At 51.4% G+C, this 21,881-nt stretch overlaps 1 protein-coding gene across 5 annotated transcripts in view; it reads left to right on the forward strand.

Moving 5' to 3' along the window:
- Nucleotides 1-21,881, forward strand: part of ZNF536 (zinc finger protein 536) — a 482,257-nt gene that overhangs the window by 202,347 nt on the left and 258,029 nt on the right. For all 5 annotated transcript variants that reach the window (XM_021094256.1, XM_021094254.1, XM_021094258.1 and 2 more), the window contains exon 3: nucleotides 11,556-13,727. In XM_021094256.1, coding sequence (XP_020949915.1) covers nucleotides 11,558-13,727 — 2,170 coding nt within the window. In that variant the 5' untranslated portion in view covers nucleotides 11,556-11,557. The remainder of the gene's footprint in view (nucleotides 1-11,555; nucleotides 13,728-21,881) is intronic.

Genomic DNA, 21,881 nt, shown 5'->3' on the forward strand with positions numbered 1-21,881 from the left:
TTGGGCAAATCCAGGAAGACTTCCTGGAGCAGGTGACACTAGGATGGAGCATGGAGGGTACCTTTGGACTGCACCTTTGGAGGGGCTGGGGTGGGCTGCCAGATGCATAGAGTGGGCTCTCTTTCAATTTTTTTTTTTTTTTTTTTTTTTGCTGTTACAAAGAGGAAGAGTGGGAACCAGTGCCTTCTTGCAAATTCTAAGTGCCCCTTCTGTCTCCTGCACAGGGAATCCCTCACCATGATGAGAACCTTGGCCCTCGTGTGTTTGGTTTGTGGCCCAGGAGTCTATTTTGGTCTTTGGTTTTCCTCCATCTCCTCTGATGCACCTTCTGCGGAAAACTGCTCCTGTGTCACAGCAGTACCACGGGCATGTGTTATGTGACAACTCCAGTGAGGGCTTCTTGAGGCCCCGTTTTGCCCAAATATAAACTCCATGCTGCAGGGATTAACATTCACGTCTACCCCTGCCCATGTCCTGTGTCTTCCTTGGACCATTTTTTTTTTTTTTTCAATGGTTTCACCTGCAGCATATGGAGGTTCCCAGGCTAGGAGTCGGATTGGAGCTGTAGCGCCAGCCTACACCCCAGCCCCAGCGACACCAGATCCGAGCCGCATCTGTGATCTACACCACAGCCCACAGCAACGCTGGATCCTTAACCCACTGAGCAAGGCCAGGGATCAAACCTCATCGATGCTAGTCGAGTTTGTTACTGCTGTGCCACAACGGGGACTCCCTTTTCTGGAACATTCTATGCCGAGTCCCGATTTTGCACATGCTGATCCCTCTGTGTTACACACCCTTCCTCCTCTTCTCTGCCTCATTCAGGGCGGTTCCCAGACATCATCCTCACTGGTCCTCCTTCCCTTCTGTCTCCTGCACCCCTTCCCCATCACACCCAGCCTCAGCTCACCTTGCAGGGTCCTCTGTGTCAGCACTGGCCCCTGGTCTGTGGTTTTCCTGGGTCTTTCTCCGTCCCTTCCCGAGTCAGCTTTCAAAGGCAAGGACCTGGTCTTGCTTGCATATCTCTAGATTGGCTCCACTTCTTGCCAGATGCAGACATGAAAAAGTGTTTTTGGATGATGTGAGGCCCACTTTCCAGTTAGACCGAGAAAGTTGGCAATGAATGAGGTTCTTTTTTTTCCCCCTTCAGTTCCTTATTTCCAATATACACATATTCCAGGTTTGCACACATTAAATCATGGTATTTCATGTTAAAATCAGTGCACCTCATTGAATGAGTGTTTTTTTTTGTTTGTTTGTTTGTTTCGTTTTTTTACAAAATAAAGGTGTCTATTTTCTTCCATAACAACCTTCTGGTGAATTCACATCCCAATAATGTCACTAGGAACCCATTTACTTTTTTTTTTTTCACATTAGTTATTATTATTTTTGTAATTGTTATTTCCCCAATACAATTTTTTTTCTACTGCACAGCATGGTGACCCAGTTACACATACATGTATACATTCTTTTTTCTCCCATCATCATGCTCCATCCTAAGCGACCAGGCATAGTTCCCAGGGCTACACAGCAGGATCTCATGGCTAATCCATTCCAAAGGCAATAGTTTGTATCTATTAACCCCAAGCTCCCCAACCACCCCACTCCCTCCTCCTCTGCCTTGGCAACTGCGAGTCCCTTCTCCAAGTCCATGATTTTTTTTCTGTGGAAAGGTTCATTTGTGCCGTATATTAGATTCCCGATATGAGTGATATCATATGGTGTTTGTCTTTCTCTTTCTGACTTACTTCATTCCATATGAGGGTCACTGGTTGCATCCATGTTGCGGCAAATGGCATTATTTCATTCTTTTTTCTGGCTGAGGAGGATTCCATTGTGTATATATGCCACATCGTCCTAATCTAATCGTCTGTCGATGGACATGTGGGTTGTTTCCAAGTCTTGGCTATTGTGAATAGAGCTGCAATGACCATACAGGTGCATGTGTCTTTTTTAAGGAAAGTTTTGTCTGGATATATGCCCAAGAGTGGGATAGCTGGGACTTTTATGTGCCTTGGTTATGCCCTTCCTCTTTCAGCCTTTATGCCACCCCCAGATGAGGGCCCTTTCTGGATCTAGAAGGCTGCCAGGGGCTGCACCTGAGAAAGGCTTTTGCACAGACACAGTCTTCTTTAATTTAAATGCCACCTTTTCTCTCCTACAAGCCCATTTGCTGTCCCAAAACCCTATGAAATATGTGGGACAGTTAGTATCAGTCCACTTTAGAAGCAAATAAACTGAGGCTCGGGCAGGTGCCTAAGGCCACGCAGATGTCAGTGGAAGACCAGCAAAAGGATGCACGTGAGTGGTACTTCCAGCCCCACCTGTCCCCTCGCTCCCCTTACTGGTTGGGAGACTAACCCACCTGACACAGGACAGGAGCAGGTGGGATAATACATCTGCCCTGATGGATGTTGCACAAACAAGAAAATATAAATAAATGTTTGTGGGACCCTCTCCCCAACCAGTGATTGAGAGACTTGCGGCACTTTCTGCATCCCCTCCCCCGCCCATGCCAGCCCCCTGACACGCTTGCTCTAGAATGTACTGCCTGTTCCCACTTGTGGGCACACGGGGTTGTGAGAGCTCTGGCTCCTTGGCTTCCTTTGAGCTGTCCCGGGAGCTGAGGCTGCCTTTCATTCCACACATTTCTTTCTTTTTTTTCTTTTTGGTCTTTTGTTCTTTTAGGGCCACACCTGCGGCATAAGGAGGGTCCCAGGCTAGGGGATGAATCAGAGCTGTAGCCGGCGGCCTACACCACAACTCGCAGCAATGCCAGATCCTTAACCCACTGCGCAAGGCCAGGGATCGAACCCTCAACCTCATGGTTCCTAGTCGGATTCGTTTCCACTGCACCATGACGGGAACTCCTCATGTCTTGAATGAAGGAGCTGGCACCTGTCAGCATCCAGCCCAGCAAGACTGAATGTGGTGTGGACATCTGGAGGCAGCCTACCCGCCTCACCCCTGCCCGTTAGGGTGTCCGGCTTGGGCCCTGGCGTCAGGTGTCCCCACCATGCCACCTTGGGGGCTTACATTTTTGGAGGCCCAGTTTCCTCATTTTTAGTGGGAGGCTGGTGAGGTAACTTCCATCCAAAGGCGCGTGAGGTGAAATGAGATCATGGTTGCAAAAGTACCCAGCAGGGTGCTGGGCACACCACATGGCCATAAAAAAGGGGAATATGGGAGTTCCCATTGTGGCTCAGCTGTAATGAACCCAACTAGTATCCGTGAGGACGCAGGTTTGATCCCCGGCCTCGCTCAATGGGATAAGGATCCAGCGTTGCCGGGAGCTGTGGTGTAGGTCGAAGACGTGGCTCGAATCCCGCGTGGCTGTGGCAGTGGTGTAGACTGGCAGCTGTAGCTCTGATTGGACCCCTAGCCTGGGAACCTCCATAAGCCTCGGGTGCAGCCCTAAAAAAACAAACAAACAAACAAAAAAGAGAAAGATGCTGAGTATGAGGAAGGGGGTAAGGACAGGAGGTCTGTTGCTAACGTCGGCGGGGACGATGAGGGTGGTGGCTGCAGTGGAGATGATGGGGGTGACAGTTATTGCTCTTTGCAGGTTTTTAGTTTTTCTTGAGAGATCCTGCTGCTTGACAAGCCCGTAGCCTTCATCACTGCCCCCTGTGAGATGGTTCTAATTCGATCTCCAGCATCTGCTGCCTGGCTTTGTGTGATGTAGGTAGGCGGTGAGCCAGGAACTCAGACCAGAGAGGTCTGCTCTATTCTCCCAAGATGACCAGGAGAATTCTCTGTGGGTATTTTCCTTTCCTCTCTGATGGGCTCATGATCAGCCTCCAGTTCTGGGCTCCAGTTTTAACCTAGACTCCGAAAGCCAACACGCTAGAGGGACCTGTTTGCCCTTGACAATTCTGAAATCATCCAAAGTCTTCAAAGACAAGACATTTTTGACTCCTCTTTCTTTTCTTTTCTTTTTTCTTTTTAGGGCCTCCCTTGAGGCATATGGAGGTTCCCAGGCTAGGGGTCGAATCAGAGCCACAGCTGCTGGCCTACACCACAGCCACAGCAGCACTGGATCCCAGCCGTGTCTGCGACCTACACCACAGCTCACAGCCATGCTGGATCCTGAACCCACTGAGTGAGGCCAGGGATTGAACCCACATCCTTGTGGATACTAGTGGGGTTCGTTAACCGCTGAGCCACAAAGGGAGCACCCCCTCTTTCTTCTTCTAAGTCCTCCAACCCTTGTCCCACCACTCAGGAAGCTGCCTGGTTTTCTGTGGGGCCCCGGTTGAAGCCGGCCCAGCTGAACCCCATTTCCCATCAAAGGCAGCGAAACCCCTGGCTTTTTGGCCAACGTTCCATCTTCAAAGGGAGACGGGGAAGTTCGACCCGTACCTTCCAACCTGACTTTCCTGGCTGCACAATCGCCACCCTCTGCAGCCCTATTTGAATATCATCTTTTCATTAATAAATTCAGCAAGGATTTAACTGTTTCTGGCCCTGTCTCCTAGCATTGTCTACACATCAGTCAAACCGGAACAGGTCACCCGTGCTCCCCTCCTGTTTATCTATTAATCATCTGGCAAATAAACCACTCAGTATCCTGCCCACCTCAGTAACGTTTGTGATGTAATTTGTTTGGATGCCCAAATGTCACCAGCGTTGATTGTAAGAGATGAAAAAATGTACTTGCTCAGCATAGCAAGCTCTAGGCCAAAATGTAAGCATGAAATCTCTGGTTTATTTTTGTAATAATGTTTACAGCTGTTTAATGACCCTGAAAAGGTTCAGTAGTCTGGTGTTCTGTATTTCAGCACAGGAGTGTATTATGCTTATAACAACCTTGGTTAAACAGTTCGAGCTACCACAATTGGAAAAATGGTCTTTAATAAGAAGCCATTGTAGTCTCGGTGAGGTTGGTCTTAATTACTGCTTACCCTAAGTGTGAGAAAGCTGGGTGGGGGGCGGGGAAAGGGTCAAGGGTCATTTGCAGCCTCAGGAAGCAGGTCCACTTACTGCCCAAACTGCACACTGGGACATGATTTGGGGTAGAACCCACAAGCGTGTGTGCATCCTTTGCCGTGAATCTGTGTCCCATTCAGTGACCGGTAACACTGGGGGCTCCTGCAAGGTTTCCAAGGCAGCAACTTTACCCCGTTGATAAAAAAAGGACTATTTAGTTGTGCTTGGCTAGACACAATATTTGAGTTTTAAAAACCCCGTTGAAATGGTTATTTTGAAAGTCATTTTATTTCCCAACTCTTCTTTTTTTTTTATGGTATGAGGATAAAACTCCTTCATGCAACTTACTGGCAAGATCTATGTTTTGGGGGCTATTCATAAGATTACTTTTTTTTTTTCCTGTGCTAGCAAAAGGAAACTGTGTTTTTGTGTAACATTTATTTAGACTTGTAGCAGCTGGCATTTCTGGTGTCCTGATAGTTTTAAATTTCATTTTGAGTGAAAGATACAATTAGGTTCTCTATGGGAAGAGTTAAGTGAAAACTTTTGTCATTGATATCACAGGAAATCGTCTTGAAGGCAGAAATGCAAAATCAAAATAACCATTAGCTCCATCAAAGGCGGCTGAATGGCTCACTGTACCTGCAATGATGGGGTGATGAGACAGAATGTATTTTGATAATCTGCGCATCCAATGGTGGCTTTCATAGGCTGAGAATACCCTTGCCACGAAATGTGAAATTGCACAGCTCAAGAAGAAACCCTCTAGCCTTCGGAAGCTTCCAGCTGGGGCCTCTACCTGTGTTCAGAGGTGGGCCTGGCACTTCCACAGCGTGGTGAGCCTGGCCACCAGGACTCAGGCCCGAGCCTGGTTCTCCCTCCATATGGACAGTCGGATCCAGGGCCCCACTGCCCCACCAGGATCTCAGGCTCAGGAAAGATCAGGACTGGGGGGTGGAATGTGTGGTGTGTCCTTGTTGGAAGGATGGCAGTTCCCAGTGGCCTCTATCCAACCTGGGGGAGGATGTCTGGCTGCCTCTCTGCATTGGTTCCTTCCATCAGTCAGCCAGGAATTTTTTTTGGTGGCGGGGGGTGGCCGTGCCCGTGTTGTATAGAAATTCCCAGGCTAGGGGTCAAATAGGAGCTACAGTGGCCAGCCTATGCCACAGCCACAGCAACGTGGGGTCCCAGCCGTATCTGTGACCTGCATCACAGCTCACAGCAACGCCAGATCCTTAACCCACTGAGAGAGGCCAGGGATTGAATCTGCATCCTCAGGGATACCAGTGGGACTCATTTCCACTGCACCACAGCAGAAACTCCCTGGCCGGGATTTATTGATCTTCCTGCTGTGTTTTGGGCTGGGGCCACGAGCTGAAGGCTCGGTGAGCTCTTGTAGGTGGTGAGTCCTTTGTTTATTTGCTTTTACGTGTGCTAAGGGTTTTCCCACCTGGGTGAGAGGGTTGGATGAGTTATTTTCTAGGCTCCCCAGAAGGTCCCAGGTGCCCAGTGACCTTAAGGCCAGGATCACGGCCCACCCTGTGCTGGCTCTGGGCATTTTTTTTTTTTTTTTTTTTGGTATGGCTGCACCTGTGGCCTATGAAAGTTCCAGGCTCAGGGTTGAATTGAAGCTGTAGCTGCCGGCCACAACCATAGCCACAGCCACAGCAATGCTGGCTCTGAGCTGCATTTGTGACCTATGCTGCAGCTTGTGACAATGCCGGATCCTTCACCCACTGAGCAAGGCCAGGGATCAAACCTGCATCCTCAGGGATGCTAACTGGGTTCTGAACCCGCTGAGCCACAACGGGAACTCCTCTCCTGGCTTCGTAATGTGGGTCCCTATACCTGCTGGAACACAGGGTAACAGCTCGAGAGCTGGGTCTGGAAGTGAAGGCGGGGGTGGGGTGGGGTGGGGGTGGGGGAGATACGTAGGATAAAGGGCTTGCAGATGTCAGTGGCCATGTAGGGGCAGTGCTGCTGCTCCTGCAGTGTCTGCCCCCTTTGTCAGGACAGGGGCATGTCTTGCGGCAGGAGGCCCTGCCAAGGACACACATTCACTGCAGACCTGGGAAGAGGGAGCAGGGTTCCCAAGGGGAGGTGTTCTCCCTGTGCTTGCCCCCTGAGGCTGGGGGGAAATGGAGGAAAAGCGTCTTTTCAGCAGAATGACAAGCCCCGCAGGCAGCCTTGCCTCCCAGCCCCGTGAGCTCTTCCGGCTGCAGTTGGATCCAATGCTTTAACCTTAGGATAAGTGATCCCTTAATATTCCCAGGAACACCCTGTAAGGAATTCCACTTGGGGAACCGCTACCCTTCCCCCAACACTCACACTCACACACACACACACACACACACACACACACACACACACACACCCTCTATGCTGCATGCTGCAGCTGTGATGATTTCTTCTCTCTCTAAACTTTGGATTCAGCCCCTTTGGGGCCTTTTCATTGCTTCTGTGTTATTGGTGGCCTTGCCTGCCCTGGCCCCCTGGACTCAGAGGCCCTTGAGGGCAGCGACATAGAAGGCCGGGCAAGTATTTACAGAATGGCTGAGATACGGGGTAAATGAATTCCGGATGGGTGAAGTGTCAAGGCTGGAAAAATTGGGGCCGACCCAGGTTTTGCGAGTCCCAGGCCGGGCCTGGGGCCAGCTCGTCCTGCCTCGGCTGCTTTGGCCCGGGGACAGCACACCAATTACCTCTTGCTCTTTCCAAGAACTCACACTCCCCTTTCTTGCTCTGAGCCTCGCAGCTGGCACAGGTTATGGCTGACCCATGGCAGGCCTGCACCTGCTCGTGGAGTCGCAGGGTGTCAGGTCTCAGGAAGCATGTGAGAGATCGCCTGGGGCAGCCCTACCTCGCCGTGGGGCTCCGCACAAGCTTTGCTGGGGCTCTTTCGAGGGGCTGAGGGCAGTAATCCTCAGAACATCTCCTGGTGAGCTGCTGGCTCTGCTGAAATTCTGGGTTCTCCCATGGGTCCCAGGATGGGTGAAGTTCTGAAGGGGTTGATTGCTCTCTGTCCCCCAGTGCCGGCTGCTGGGCCATCAGTCGTGGTCCAAGCCTTGGATGGGCCACCATGGGTCCATATCGTGCAAGAGCTGCTGGGGGGGCGAGGCTCTCCCTTGGCCTTTTCTGGACCCCCAGGTTCTGAGTGGGAGCCCAAGACCCTTCTGACTCTGACAGATTCTGACGAGTGGATGGTCAAGGACTTGTGCAGAAGCTGAATTTGAGTCCCACAAAGTTGGGATGAAAGTGGTTCTAGGACAGGCCAGCCTTCTTGTATGGGCTGTATTGACAGGGTCTCTTCACTTATTTATCCATTCAGTTAGGGTGTTCTGAGCCTACGGTGAGCCAGCTCTAGGCCCTGAGGCTTCATCAGTGACCAAGGCAGACAAGACCCTGCCCTCATGGAAGAGAAGCACATCTGTAAAAAGGTCAAAAAGAAACCTTTTGGAGTTCCCGTCGTCGTGGTGCAGTGGTTAACGAACCCAACTAGGAACCATGAGGTTGCGGGTTTGATCCCTGGCCTTGCTCAGTGGGTTAAGGATCTGGCGTTGCCGTGAGCTGTGGTGTAAGTTGCAGATCCCGTGTTGCTGTGGCTGGGATGTAGGCCGGTGGCTACAGCTCTGATTGGACCCCTAGCCTGGGAACCTCCATATGCCGCGGGAGCGGCCCAAAAAATGGCAAAAAGACAAAAAAAAAAAAAAAGAGTGAAAAAGAAAGAAACCTTTCCCGGGGGTAAGTGCCATGGAGAAGGAAGGAAGATGATGGGGGAGAGAGGCTGTGGGGATGCAGTTTTCTGTGAGGTGGTGGACATGGAGGGCTTTGGAGAGAAGGGGATATGTGAGCTGAGATCTGCATGAGGAGTCGGGGTCACCTGTGCCTTTGCATCTTCTCGAACGTTCTATGATTAGCAACGGTACTCGAAGACCAGTTGCTGAAAGAGGGGTATACAAAAGCTTTGTTGACGCTGAAAAAAAATTTTTTTTGAGCATAACACAACCATTCCATGTACAAACCTAACTAGAAAACTCCCCGAGTTTGTTAGTTGGCAAGTTGAGCCGTTGCTTGAGCAGCACGAATGGGGGAGGGCGGGGGTCTTCAACCTGAGGCTGTTCATCCAACCTGATTCGCAGTCTAGCTGCATTGCATGTTCAGCCTCCTCTCCCTCCTGCTGAATTGGCGTCAGCTCAGCAGCAGTAACCTGAAAATAGCCCGTCTTCCTGGATTCATGTCTTCTGAGCTGGCCAACTGGGCAGCCTTTGGAAGTGGGCCATCCGTGTTGGCTTTGGACTTTCCAAACTTCCCCAAGAGCTGTTGGGTGGGATTCTGAACACTCCCACGTGGCTTCAGGTCATGATCTGTGTGTGCTCAAGAGAGGAGCCAGTGCAGCTTGGATGGGGCTTGAAGGTGGAGAAATGGCTCTGGACAGGGCCCTTTCAAGCACTAGTCCTGCTCCTGCAACTTCTCACACTGGGCCTGCTCTTCCCTGCTGGTCAGTGGGAGCCATGAGTGCTGGGGCTGGCCACACTTGTCCTTCAGGGCCTAGCACACAGCGGGAACTCAGCAGGTTTGTTGAATGAATGCAAGACTCTCCATGAGAAATGACTCCTTTCTGACCAGGCTCCAAAATGAGCTTTTTTTTCCCCCCTCTTGTCTGGTTTTTTGTTGTTGTTGTTTGTTTGTTTAATGGGAGGGTAGGCTGTCACCAGAGACAAAAATTAAAGATGGAAATTGGAAACATTCTTTTACTGCAAGTGACCCCAGGCCTCTATGTGTGTGTGAGTGTGTGTGTATGTGTGTAGTTTTCATGGACAGTTAGCCCTGCACCACGGTTGCAGTTTCTCTCCCTCCTGGAAATAAACAGCATGTCTTTTTTTTTTTTTCTCCTCTTTTGCAAGATGGACTCACAGCCTCTGTCCTCTTGCCAAGGAAGTCAGGTCTCCCCTTGGAGACCCTCCATCCCTGTACAGTCTGCCTGGCAGGAAGCCCAGTAGGCAGCAGACCCCACTGGAGCTGAATGTGTTTCCTCTACCGTTGAGCTCTGTCCCCACTGGTCCCCCTGGGGAATTGCTTGGCCCAGGAACCCGTCCTGGCTGGGGTTAAGCGGTACTTCTGGACCACCTGGCTGGCCAACACATCTAAACACTGGGATACAAAGGGGATAGATGTGCAATAACTTTCAGTGGCAGGAAACGAATTTGGACTCCTTCAAGGGGAAGACCGATCTGGAACTAGAAGGACTCCAGGCACGGACTCATGGCCTTCCAAAGTTGAGCTCCCCACATGCTCTGATATGGAGGGGGCCATTCCCTCTGCCCCACCCCGGAACGGGCTGGTATTAGCTGTTCTGCACAGGCTGGAGAGGGGCAGAGAGGACTATTAAAGACAATTATGCAAACCAGCTTTGAGTGTTAGTGTTTAACAAACAGCTTTGAGTTCTAATTTTCTGCAAAACACATACTGCAGGTACCATTTGTACTCATTACTGTATATTGGGAAAGTTATTAAAAACACTCAAACTTGGTGGAGACTTCCTATGGCATCGTCCCTGGATTTTAATTGGTTTTTATCTGGTTCTATAAAAGATCTCTTTAAGCCCAATCAAAGTCTCTGCCACAGATATGGTGCCAGTTGAAGGATAGGAGAGCCTGCTCTGTGGTGGAAGTCTCTAGCCCCTACCCAAATTCGAACAGTCTCAACAATCCACTTAGATTCCATCATGAGATAATTTATTCTTCTTTTGATGGGCACAGTTTCCAAAGGACCAAATAACAGCGTTTCGTAACATAAGGGTTAAATCTTAATCTCTGAGGTTTGCAAAGCCGCTACTCGCAGTCTCCTTAAAATTTAATATACCTCGTTAATGCTTCCTTGCAAACACTGAAGGATTTTTATGATTATAATCATGTGTTACAGCACCTAGTACTGTTTCTAAGCAGCATACTAATCAGCTTAATGAGATATTACTGCACTTTTTGTTGACTAAAGCAAAATCCCTTTTATTGTTCTAAAGCCTGTCCTTTACTTTATTTTTTCCCAAAACATTATCTTGTTTTATTATGTACCAGTAAATATCGTGCCATTGGGTTAGTTTTTTTTTTTTTTTTTTTTTTGCCAAATCATAAAATAATCTCTTTCATTTCAGACTGGCAAATGTATCGAATATAGTAACCAGAAACACAAGTTCCAAGTGAGTCTGTTTGGTCTTGCCGTTTGAAAGGCCACTCTCTGCTCTGTGGCAAACTTTGAACTGAACCAACAGGTGCAGGTGCTCCATGGGGGGAGAGGAGGAAAAGTTTAACACGTAGACCCTTGATTTGTTATGAGGTGTTGAAAGTGGTAAAACATTAATAATTTAAATGTGAATGAATAATTGCCGTCTGTAAATAGAAAATACAAGGAAGACGATCTATCGCCAAAACAAATTGGAGGAGCAATGCCATATTGCATAATTGGCATTTAATAATTCATTTTTTTATTATTGTTTTTGACTATAATTCCTTAGCATTATTATGTGTAGGTAAGGCATGAAATGCAAATTCCCCCCAGCTGATGCTGTTGATTCACTGCGCGCCGCGGTCGGTACCTGGCATCGATCTGAACTCTCTCTTTATTTTCAGGAATGGAAGAAGCCAGTCTGTGCCTTGGAGTGTCCTCGGCGGCGCCGGAAGCTGAGCCCCATCTGAGCGGCCCCGTCCTCAACGGCCAGTATGCCATGAGTCAGAAGTTGCACCAAATCACCTCCCAGCTCAGCCATGCCTTTCCTGAGCTCCATCCGCGGCCCAACTCTGAGGAGAAGACCCCCGCGCCCCTCGACGAGAAGGCCCATGTGCCCATGAGCGGCCAGCCCATGGGCAGTCAGATGGCGCTCCTGGCCAACCAGCTGGGACGGGACGTGGACACCAGCCTCAACGGGAGGGTGGACCTGCAGCAATTCCTCAACGGGCAGAACCTGGGCATCATGTCCCAGATGAGCGACATCGAGGACGACGCCCGCAAAAACCGCAAGTACCCGTGCCCACTGTGCGGCAAGCGTTTCCGCTTCAACAGCATCCTCTCCCTGCACATGCGCACTCACACCGGCGAGAAGCCCTTCAAGTGCCCGTACTGCGACCACCGGGCGGCACAAAAGGGGAACCTCAAGATTCACCTGCGGACCCACAAGCTGGGCAACCTGGGGAAGGGGCGCGGGCGCGTGCGCGAGGAGAACCGCCTGCTGCACGAGCTGGAGGAGAGGGCCATCCTGCGGGACAAGCAGATGAAGAGCAGCCTGCTGCAGCCCCGGCCCGACCTGAAGCCCCTGCCGCATGCCCAGCAGACCCCGCTGGCCGCCTGCAACCTGGCCCTGCCCGCCAACCACAGCGTGTCGGACGTGGCCAACCCGGTGCCCTCGCCCAAGCCGGCCAGCGTGCAGGAGGAGGTGGTGGCCCCAGCCGCTGGCTTCCGCTGCACCTTCTGCAAGGGCAAGTTCAAGAAGCGGGAGGAGCTGGATCGCCACATCCGCATCCTGCACAAGCCCTACAAGTGCACGCTGTGCGACTTCGCGGCCTCGCAGGAGGAGGAGCTCATCAGCCACGTGGAGAAGGCCCACATCACGGCCGAATCGGCCCAGGGCCAGGGCCCCAACGGCGGCGGGGAGCAGTCAGCCAACGAGTTCCGCTGCGAGGTGTGCGGGCAGGTGTTCAGCCAGGCGTGGTTCCTAAAGGGCCACATGCGGAAGCACAAGGACTCCTTCGAGCACTGCTGCCAGATCTGCGGCCGGCGCTTCAAAGAGCCCTGGTTCCTGAAGAACCACATGAAGGTCCACCTCAACAAGCTGTCGGTGAAGAACAAGTCCCCCAGCGACCCCGAGGTGCCTGTGCCCATGGGCGGCATGTCCCAGGAGGCCCACGCCAACCTGTACTCCAGGTACCTCTCCTGCCTGCAGAGCGGCTTCATGGCCGCAGACAAAGCCAGCCTGAGCGAGCCCAGCCAGCTCTACGGCAAAGGCGATTTGCCCATGAAGGAGAAGGAGGTGGTGGGGAAGCTGCTGTCCCCCATCTCCAGCATGGCCCACAGCGTCCCCGAGGGCGACAAGCACTCCCTCCTGGGCTGCCTCAACCTCGTGCCGCCGCTGAAATCCAGCTGCATCGAGCGGTTGCAGGCGGCTGCCAAAGCCGCCGAGATGGACCCCGTGAACAGCTACCAGGCTTGGCAGCTCATGGCCAGGGGCATGGCCATGGAACACGGCTTCTTGTCTAAAGAGCACCAGCTACAGCGCAACCACGAAGACACTTTGGCAAACGCTGGAGTTCTGTTTGATAAGGAGAAGCGGGAGTACGTGTTAGTGGGAGCAGATGGCTCCAAGCAGAAAATGCCTGCTGATTTGGTTCACAGCACTAAAGTGGGCAATCAGAGGGACCTGCCAAATAAGCTCGACCCTTTAGAAGGCAGTCGGGATTTTTTGTCCCACGGGCTGAACCAAGCTCTCGAGTACAACCTGCAGGGTCCCGGGAGCCTGAAGGAGAAGCCCACCGAGTGCCCGGACTGTGGCCGGGTGTTCCGCACCTACCACCAGGTGGTCGTGCACTCCCGTGTCCACAAGCGGGACCGCAAGGGCGACGAGGACGGGCTGCACGCGGGCCCCGACGAGCGGCGCGGCTCGGGCAGCGACCAGGAGTCCCAGTCCGTGAGCCGCTCCACCACGCCCGGCTCCTCCAATGTGACCGAGGAGAGCGGGGTCGGAGGTGGGCTCTCCCAGCCCGGGAGTGCCCAGGAGGACAGCCCACACCCCTCCTCGCCGTCCTCCTCAGGTAGGTTGCCAAGGGGAGATGGGAGGGGCAGCAGCTGGTGCAAGGGCCCTCCCCGCCCCCTGCCTGCTTCTGCGTTGGCCTCGGTGGGGAAGGGCCCTCGCTGCCCTTGAGAGTCAGCTCCAAGGTCACGGTGGCATGGTGGGGTATGTGCACCTTGCTTGTCTGCCCTGCCTCGAGGGAAGGCTGTTCTTGCAACCCTTTGACCTTCCCTTGGACACTGGCCCCTAAGTTGACCCTCCTTTCGTGGTAGAGATGGCCAGCTGGTACGTTTGCCAGCGGGCATAGCCTACCGTCTCCCCTGCGAATGCCTAGCCGCATTCCATGTCCCGGCCCTTGTCCGCCATCGCCTCTGGAACCTGGGAGCTGCTGTGTGGCTCCATCCATGGACGTGACTGTGTAATTCAGACCCTCACCATCTATCCCACTAAGCGTCTGCCCGTAATTCTCTTATTTGGGCCCCTCGTTGCCTCTCCCTGGACCAGGCCTGCCTCCAATCCCCTTCCAAAAGTACAGCTTGGCTCATCTGTCAGGTGCCTCTAACTGAAGAACCGCGCCATTCTCTTCCGATGGTTTGGAAAAGCACAGGGGTTTGAAACACAGATGCGCGCCTTCATGTCTTAAATTGGACTGTGTTACACGGGCGATACAGCTTTGGGGTCTAAAATAGCAAAGCAGAAAATCTGTCATCAAAATGTCTGTGAAATGCTGAAGCTTCCTGGCCCGGTTTAGGGGGGGAAAAAAAAAACGAAAAAAAAAAAAAAAAAAACCCCACTAGCCAAAGACAGCTAAATTAAAATCACTACCTAACAGCAGGTAAGCTTGTTGCCTCTATCCATATTTCCAAAGCCCCTTACTAATGGATAGTAAATTGAAAGTTATATCTCTAGCCCTTTATAAAGAAAGCATCTCGCTAATACTGTAATCATTCTGCAGCCTAACAACAGAGGAAATCATGCCATAACAAATACCCTGTTACTAATGGCAACATTGATTTCTGCAATCAGCCATTAAGTCTAGAAAATGAAAGACAGTTTGAGGCACCTCAAGGCACTGCATTGCCCACTGCTAAAGATGTGGCAGCACGCTGTTGAGGGTCATTTTTAAAAAGTTTTTTTTTTTTTTCTCCCTTTTTCTTTTGTCTTTTTTTTTTTCCCCTTCTCACTTCTGATAAATATTTCAGGATGGGAGGCACGTCACTGCGACCCTTATTAAGTAGATGCCACTTGAGTTTTGTTGTTCTTGTCATGCTTCTGTAGACCCTTCTTCCAGGACGAAATTAGTGCTAAAATAAAGTGTGAGTCTGCCGGCTTATTGCAAACCAGTGAAGAATTGTTAAGACACATAAATCTGCACTGCACATTCCAGAGATTCCGATAGCACTTAATGCCGCTGCTTAAATACCCATGAAACACACTGTCTACTCCTGGAGTCCTAGCCTTGTTTGCGATTCCCTTCTGGTGAGACACTCTGGGAGAGCCTAACAGGGAAACTCTGGTGCCACGGAGGGGAGGGGGTAGGCCACCCTGCCTGGAGGGACCACCACCCAAAACTTGAAAGGGAAGGGTTTTCCAGTGTCCCTGCCTGACAGGTGGTGATGCTGAGATGGATTTTTGTGCCTGGAGGCAGCAAAGGGCCGGGCATCCCACTGGTGCCACTGTCGCGGGGGGGGGGGGGCTATTTCCGGCCTCCCATGAGTAGTGAGGAGGTCCCCTCTCCTGGGGAGTGTCATCTCACGGTTTGGGGGCTTTGGGGACCTTTCAGGGCCAGAAAGTGGAGCAGCGCAGACTGGCTCTCCCAAGTTTTTGGAGTGACGTGGAATGAGCACTGACAGATTTTCATTCCTCTCCCAGCCCTGCTGAAATGGAAAGGTCTCAGCAGAATATTCCGACACCAAATGTTCGGCTCTATTAATGACGTGTTTACCGTGTTTTTCTCACCTTCTGGCCAAGTGATAGCCTCATGCTATTTCTATCTCTGTTGTTTCCATCTCTAAATACTCTGTTGAAAAAAAAAAAAAAAAAAGCCCATTTTGCTTACAAGAACCAACTGGGCCTGGGACTCAAATGGGAATTACCCTTGAGTTGTGGTTATCGTCTCACTTTTATTTCCCTCATTGAAGTATCGTACCGTTGTGAATACTGATTCTTTCATTTCTGGTTGACTTCTTTGTTTTCTTCATATTCAAATGAGACCCTTTCATAATTTTCTGACTAAGTAGGGAAATTGATGGCATAGGAATAAGCAGCCCACATCAGCTGCACGCCTGGGCCATTCAGGTTTCCCTGGGATTAGGACTCTTAACCAAATCGGGTTAGTCTTCCCTCTTATTTCTAACAAGTGTGACTTGTGTAAAGTGTGATTAAAATACGCATTTAAATAAAAATCGCGACACAATAGGTATTTTATTATTACCTGTTAGAGAGAAACCTGCAAGGTGAAGGGGAGGGACAAAAAAAAAAAAAGAATCTTTAAGCCCTTAAGTAAAGAAAGAAGTCCTTATTAAGGCCTCTATTAAGAAATAACTGCAAAACACGGTTTTACAAATTTCTCAGACTGCAGAACAATGTTGCAAAACTTAATTTGCATCCCTCGCTTCTTTTTGTGTTGAAAACTGGGTCAGTAGGGCCTGAGAAACTATTTTTTCAGATCGTAACCAATGAATTCTTCTTTATAAATCGCTGCTCTTAACATGATAGTCGTTCTGAATTCATCATAAAAAACCTTTTTACCGAGAGCCTCTTAGAACAGATCTCCAGAAGAAGGCTTACAATGAGTGGCAGAGACGTCCTTTGTTATCAGATGTAATTCTCTGCAAAGGAGGATTGGAACGGAGTGGCTGTTTAAAAATGTCTTGCTCAGACCGAGACGAAGAAGGGGTCAAGTTTGCAATCAAACAGTTATTGCCGAGATGGGCGACTGTCACTGGCTGGGCTAATGTGGGATGCAGCTGTTTGTTATGTGAGCAAAAGAATGTTTGAATCAGTGAACATGTGAAAATGATTCCAGTGAACCAGAAAATGTGTTTGTTCTCTGGCTCTCCAAACTGCTGAGAACCAAGCTTAAGATCAACTGTGAAAACTAGGACCTTTGACAAATTGAGGGGTCATAGTTTCTAACAGAAAACGGACCAAACCAGTCGCACAGATCACTTCCCCATCTTTCCCCTTTGTCTTATTTGTGTCCTTGCTGTGGGTTGGACGTACTGTTAGTTTCACCCCACCGTCGGTGTCATTCCTGCCTCCGTGCACGGTGCAGAGGGACTCGGGTTGGAAAGCAGCAGCTTAGACATTGGACTCTTTTATGACATTTAGAAAAGCGGGGCGGCGCCTTTGATGCGCCCTCATTTCTGGCTCGCGTGCAAACCCTCTGATGGCATTAATCTCTGCATCGTTCCCTAAAACCCCGTCTAAGACTATGCTCGGATGCCAGCTTTACCCTGAGTCAGAAGGCGACCAAAGTTCTGTCTCTTTAGGTCTTGCTTTGGAAATCCCGCTCAGAATAATTCAAACTTAATGTACTAAGAAACGATACTGTTCATTATATCCAGCAGGGCCGTTACCTTCTGCCTCCCCCATAATTTTGGAGAGGGGCTAATTGAAGTGTTGATGGTGGGAAAGGGGTAATTGAATGCGCTGACCCTCTGTTCATTAAATAAAGTCGGCGAAGTTCTGTGGATCAATGGAAAGCCAGCAAGAGACGCAAAGATGAAAATATTGTTAACCCCTGCTACTTCTGGTATGATATTTTGAGATGGACAAGGATTATTTGATCAGCTGGCCTAGAAGCCTTGCGGGGTCTTCTTTTGTTGCCTGAGCCGCATTCCTGAAATGCTGGGTCTCCCGTCCTCTGCTGGCCCATTGACCGCAGCATCAAAGGCCTTTATCCAGGGCTCCCTTGCATTTACATCGGGTGTATAGTGATATGATAGATTTTCTTTCTTTTCCACCTCTTTTTCTCCTGTGGCTCCTCCTCCCCGCCCCCATGCGTGATAACCACTGCCTGCTCCACGCAAACAAATCCGGGCACCCAAAAGAAGGGGAAAAAAAAGAAGAAAAAGAGAAAGAAAAAATTTAAGTCTGAGGATTAAGATCTTCTCTTTTTTTTTCTTTTTTTTCTTTTTTCTTTTTCTTTTTTTTTTTTTTTTTTTTTTGCTTGTGCATTCCAATTGTTCTTAAAATATTTGGCAATGTCAATTAGTAACTGAGCAGAGTTAGCTGATGAACACAATTTTCCAGTAGACTGAGCACCCTATTGTTGCCGAGCGAACAGCAGATTTCTGAGGTCATTATCATTCGCTGGTTGCTTGGCCCAGCTGCTTCCTGCTGCAAAAGCCAAACTTTATACTGGAGCTCGGGGATGGCATGCAGCAACAGGGGGCTGGGAGGGGGAGAGGGGAGCTGGCTGCAGAGCCGAAGACAGTCATTATCAGCAGAGGAAACAGAAAGTAAAAGTTTCCAGGCCATTCCAGGAAAACTCCCCTATCAGGCTTCTCCCTCCCAGCACCTTCCACCTCCAGGCGGGGGAATTAAAAGGAGCCGGGGACGCCCCCTGGGCATTGTAGCCACTAATCTCTTTGCTGAGCAGAACTTTGGAAAACAATAATCCCATTTACAGATTTGCCTCAAAATTGTTACCCCAATCTAAGGCATGTGAGTGATTTCCTCCTAGAGAGACCCCTCCATTTTTATTAAAAACAGAAAAAAGGAAAGGAAAACAAGTCATTTCTTTAAAGCTGCAATTAGTGACTTGAAATTAGTAAACTTGGGGATGACAAACAGGGAACATTATTTCATTTGCCAGAGGGACCTTTGGAAAGTCTGACATTCCTGTAAAATCAAATTTAGCCTGGAAGGCTCCCCCTGCCTGCCCACTCCAGCTTCCTTTTTTTTTTCCCGCCCACCCCCTCCCTCCCCAGCCTTTAATTTGGGAGCTGGTTCAGTGAGATGAAAAGCTGCACTTTTTTAAAAGCTCAGCTGTTAAAACCGAGCGCCATATGCAGCCTTTCCGTCCCAACGTGGAAGTGTGTGCAGGCGGCCGCCGTGTTTGCGGAGATTTACGGAGGGTCGGCTGTGTGTGCCGAAGCTGTGCCCCAGGCAGATGCTGGTGGGGCCTTGAGTCCCGGGAGCTGCCCCCGCCTGGACTAACAGGCTGGCCAGACTCGGACTGGCTCCCGGGGAGAGTCCAATGGGCCAAACAAAGGTCAGGGGTCCAGGGGAGCTCGCTCTGGTCTCTCACCTTTCTGCTGGGTCCCCCGGGGGGTGGTCTGCCCACTGGGCCTGGTGCTGGAGCTGCTGGAGCTGGGGTTCAGAGGCCCTCAGATGCTGATTCACCTCGCCTTCCTCCTGCCCTGGGGGCCGGACGCCTGACAGCAGCTCCTTTTTAGAAACTTCCCATCACACCATCCATGCCCTTTGATTTGTCTGGTGCCTGGGAACATGCAATACCACTCTGGGGCCCCGGCTGTCTCTCTCACCCTTTTGCGTGGAGCTGTAAATCCCACTTCTGCCGGGCTGCCCACGGCGCTGTCACTTAGCATCTCAGAAAGAGAGGAATCGTACCGGCTCTAAAAGTCTTCAGATTGGGAGTGTGATATAAGAGATGTGTGACCTGAGATCCCAGAAGCCAAGCCTTTTTCCTCTACATCCGTTCCCATGAATTCCCAGAGTCCCAGGACGCTGTCTTCTGTCCCAGGGATTGACTCCTACCACAGGCAAGTCCTGCCTTGGCCGAGCCCCATGGCCTCCCTCTGCCCACCTCAGGACAGGCACCGCATCATCAGTGTCCCCCTCGTTGCTCTGAGGGTCACAGTGCTCAGAGGGTCACTGAGCTCCTGGCCTGAGAGCTTGGGGAGCCTGGGGTGCCCGCAGGGCCACTTCCTCTGTCTGCATGTTAATAGGAGGAATGGAAACATCCATTGAAATCTAAATTTACTCGTACTAGGAAAAACACAGATTCCCTAAGGACAGGTTACAATGAGGCAAAGAATTAAGCAGTGCGTTTTCAAAATGGAGCATGATGCCTTAGTTGTATGATTGCTGTGAACTGGAATATGGGAGATTCCGGGCTCAGGTCCTGGCCAGCGCGTGGGGTGTGTTTGCTTTGCCGATGACCCTAGTGTGGCCTCTGCTTGCTGGTGTGGCCAAACGTGGGTATCATCAGCTCCCAGGAGCCGCCTTTCACCCACCCACGTTCTTGCTGTACCTTCAGATACCTGGGAGCGCAGGTCCCAATGGGAGCGCAGATTCCCCATGGGTCCACAGGGCCAGCAGCCGCTCCTGCAGAGTGGGGACAGCCTCTGTCTCGGGGGGCGTCTGGGGTCCGCCTGTTCACCACATCCCTTCTCCACCTGGCTGCGCATGTTTCTTGGGCATGAAGCTCTGTGCTCTGCTTCTAAGAAGCACACTCCTGAGAGGGTAAAGCAGGAATGTCTCCTGCTTCACACCTCCGCCTTGCCGAGGTCTGCCCTCCTGTGAGAGAAGGTTCTGGTAGGTGGCTCTGATGTCTCAGAGGGATGGAGGCAGGGACAAGCTTCAACAAGACTCCTGTTTTACTGATCCTCAAGCATCCCCTGGATGGGAGGGGGAGACGGCTGGGGTACCAGGGATGTGAGACGGAGAGCAGAGGGAGACCTGGGAGGGCCCGGGTTGGAAGCCCTTGGCAGCGTCCTGAGCCTGTGAGGTCGGAAGAGGAGGGAGCCTAAACTCCCCTCACTGTCGCGCTGTTTTGGAGCATTGATGGTAGGGGTGGAGAAACACCTGCAGAGATCCGGAGATTGAATTTGTGCAAACATCCCAAATTCGTGATGATTGGGCTGGAACCTTTGCCATCTGCGACCTGTGGGCCTCCTCGCTGCCCTTCTGGGTTCCTCACCTCCCTCTCCTCCATCGGCATCCGACAGCGCCTCCCCCGCCCGCCCTGCTTGGACCTGGCTGGCGGCGCTGAGGAAGGAGGCGGCTGGCATGCTGGCATGCAGAGGAAATGGGGATCTCCCAGTGGGGTGCAGGGCAGGTGGTGGGGGGCTCTCCGTTGTCCCCAGGAAGCAAGCGTCACAGCAGCTGAGAGGAGCCCGTGGATCCCCCTTGCCTTTTCCTGGCAGGACAGGGCGACGGCAACATTTACTTAAGCTGTGGAGCTTGGCACTGCTGCCGCCAGGCGCCATCTGGAAAGCCCTTCTCAGAAAGCCGTGGACCCTCCCGAAAGAGCGCAGGGGAGCAGGGCTTGGGCAGGGCTTTGGGGCTTTTTTCTTAGACCGAACCTGAGCCGCGAGGCACCTGTGCAGGGCTTGGGGTCCCCTGGGAGCCACGTTGCTAACGCAGGTCCTCCCTGGGGTTCACGTGGCTTTTCTCGCTGCTGGGCCTCCTGGCGGAATTCGGAGCCAGATCTGGTGTAGCTGTTCTTTGTCAGAAGTGCCCCCGGTTTCCTGGGGCTCTATTGTCATTTATTTATCTCGTATTGCATTTTGCTTCCTGTTTTCACCCTAAGTCCTGGTCTGTCGTGGGTGCAGAGGTACGGAGCCCACCGAGACTGCCCTGGTTATTTACCGAGACAACCCTGCAACCACAGGGCTTGTCACCATGATGCGAGACATGAATAGGGGGCCTCTAAAATGGGCTGCGGAGGCAGGATGGAGAACTGGGCGGCTTGGCTTCTGACGAAATGGGGCCCACTAAGCACGGAGCTTTGCCGTGATCCTCTCTCTGCACCACATCTTCAAAACCAGCAGAGCCTCCCAAACATTGCAGGTCTGAACACTCCCTGCAGCTACCTGATGGGTGGGCCGAGGCCTGAAGGAAGCTGTGTGCTCGCAGGGGCACCCGGGGAACAGAGTTCACATGCCCGGGTCTGTTTTCTTTTCCCACCCCCAGAGGAAAATGGTGCAGGCCTGGCTTCCAGTGGGACCCACCTCTTGGTTGCTGTGAGCCTTGGGGTTTTTGTGTGACATGTGCCATGTGTCTGGGAGACGTGAGAGGCACAGCACAAGCTGACTCCTTGGCTGGGCCGCCCGCTGTGCTGCATGGGGCTCCGGCACTCCTCTTGGGGGTGCCCAGCCAGGTGCTGGCTGGAGGAAGAGGGTGGTGGGTGGGCTTGGCTTTCGAGGCCTTGTCACTGGCTTTCCAAGGGTGGGGTCCTGTTGCAGCTTTTCCTGGGAGGCAG

This window comes from Sus scrofa, chromosome 6, assembly GCF_000003025.6.
Source record: "Sus scrofa isolate TJ Tabasco breed Duroc chromosome 6, Sscrofa11.1, whole genome shotgun sequence".
Classification (NCBI taxonomy): Eukaryota; Metazoa; Chordata; class Mammalia; order Artiodactyla; family Suidae; genus Sus; species Sus scrofa.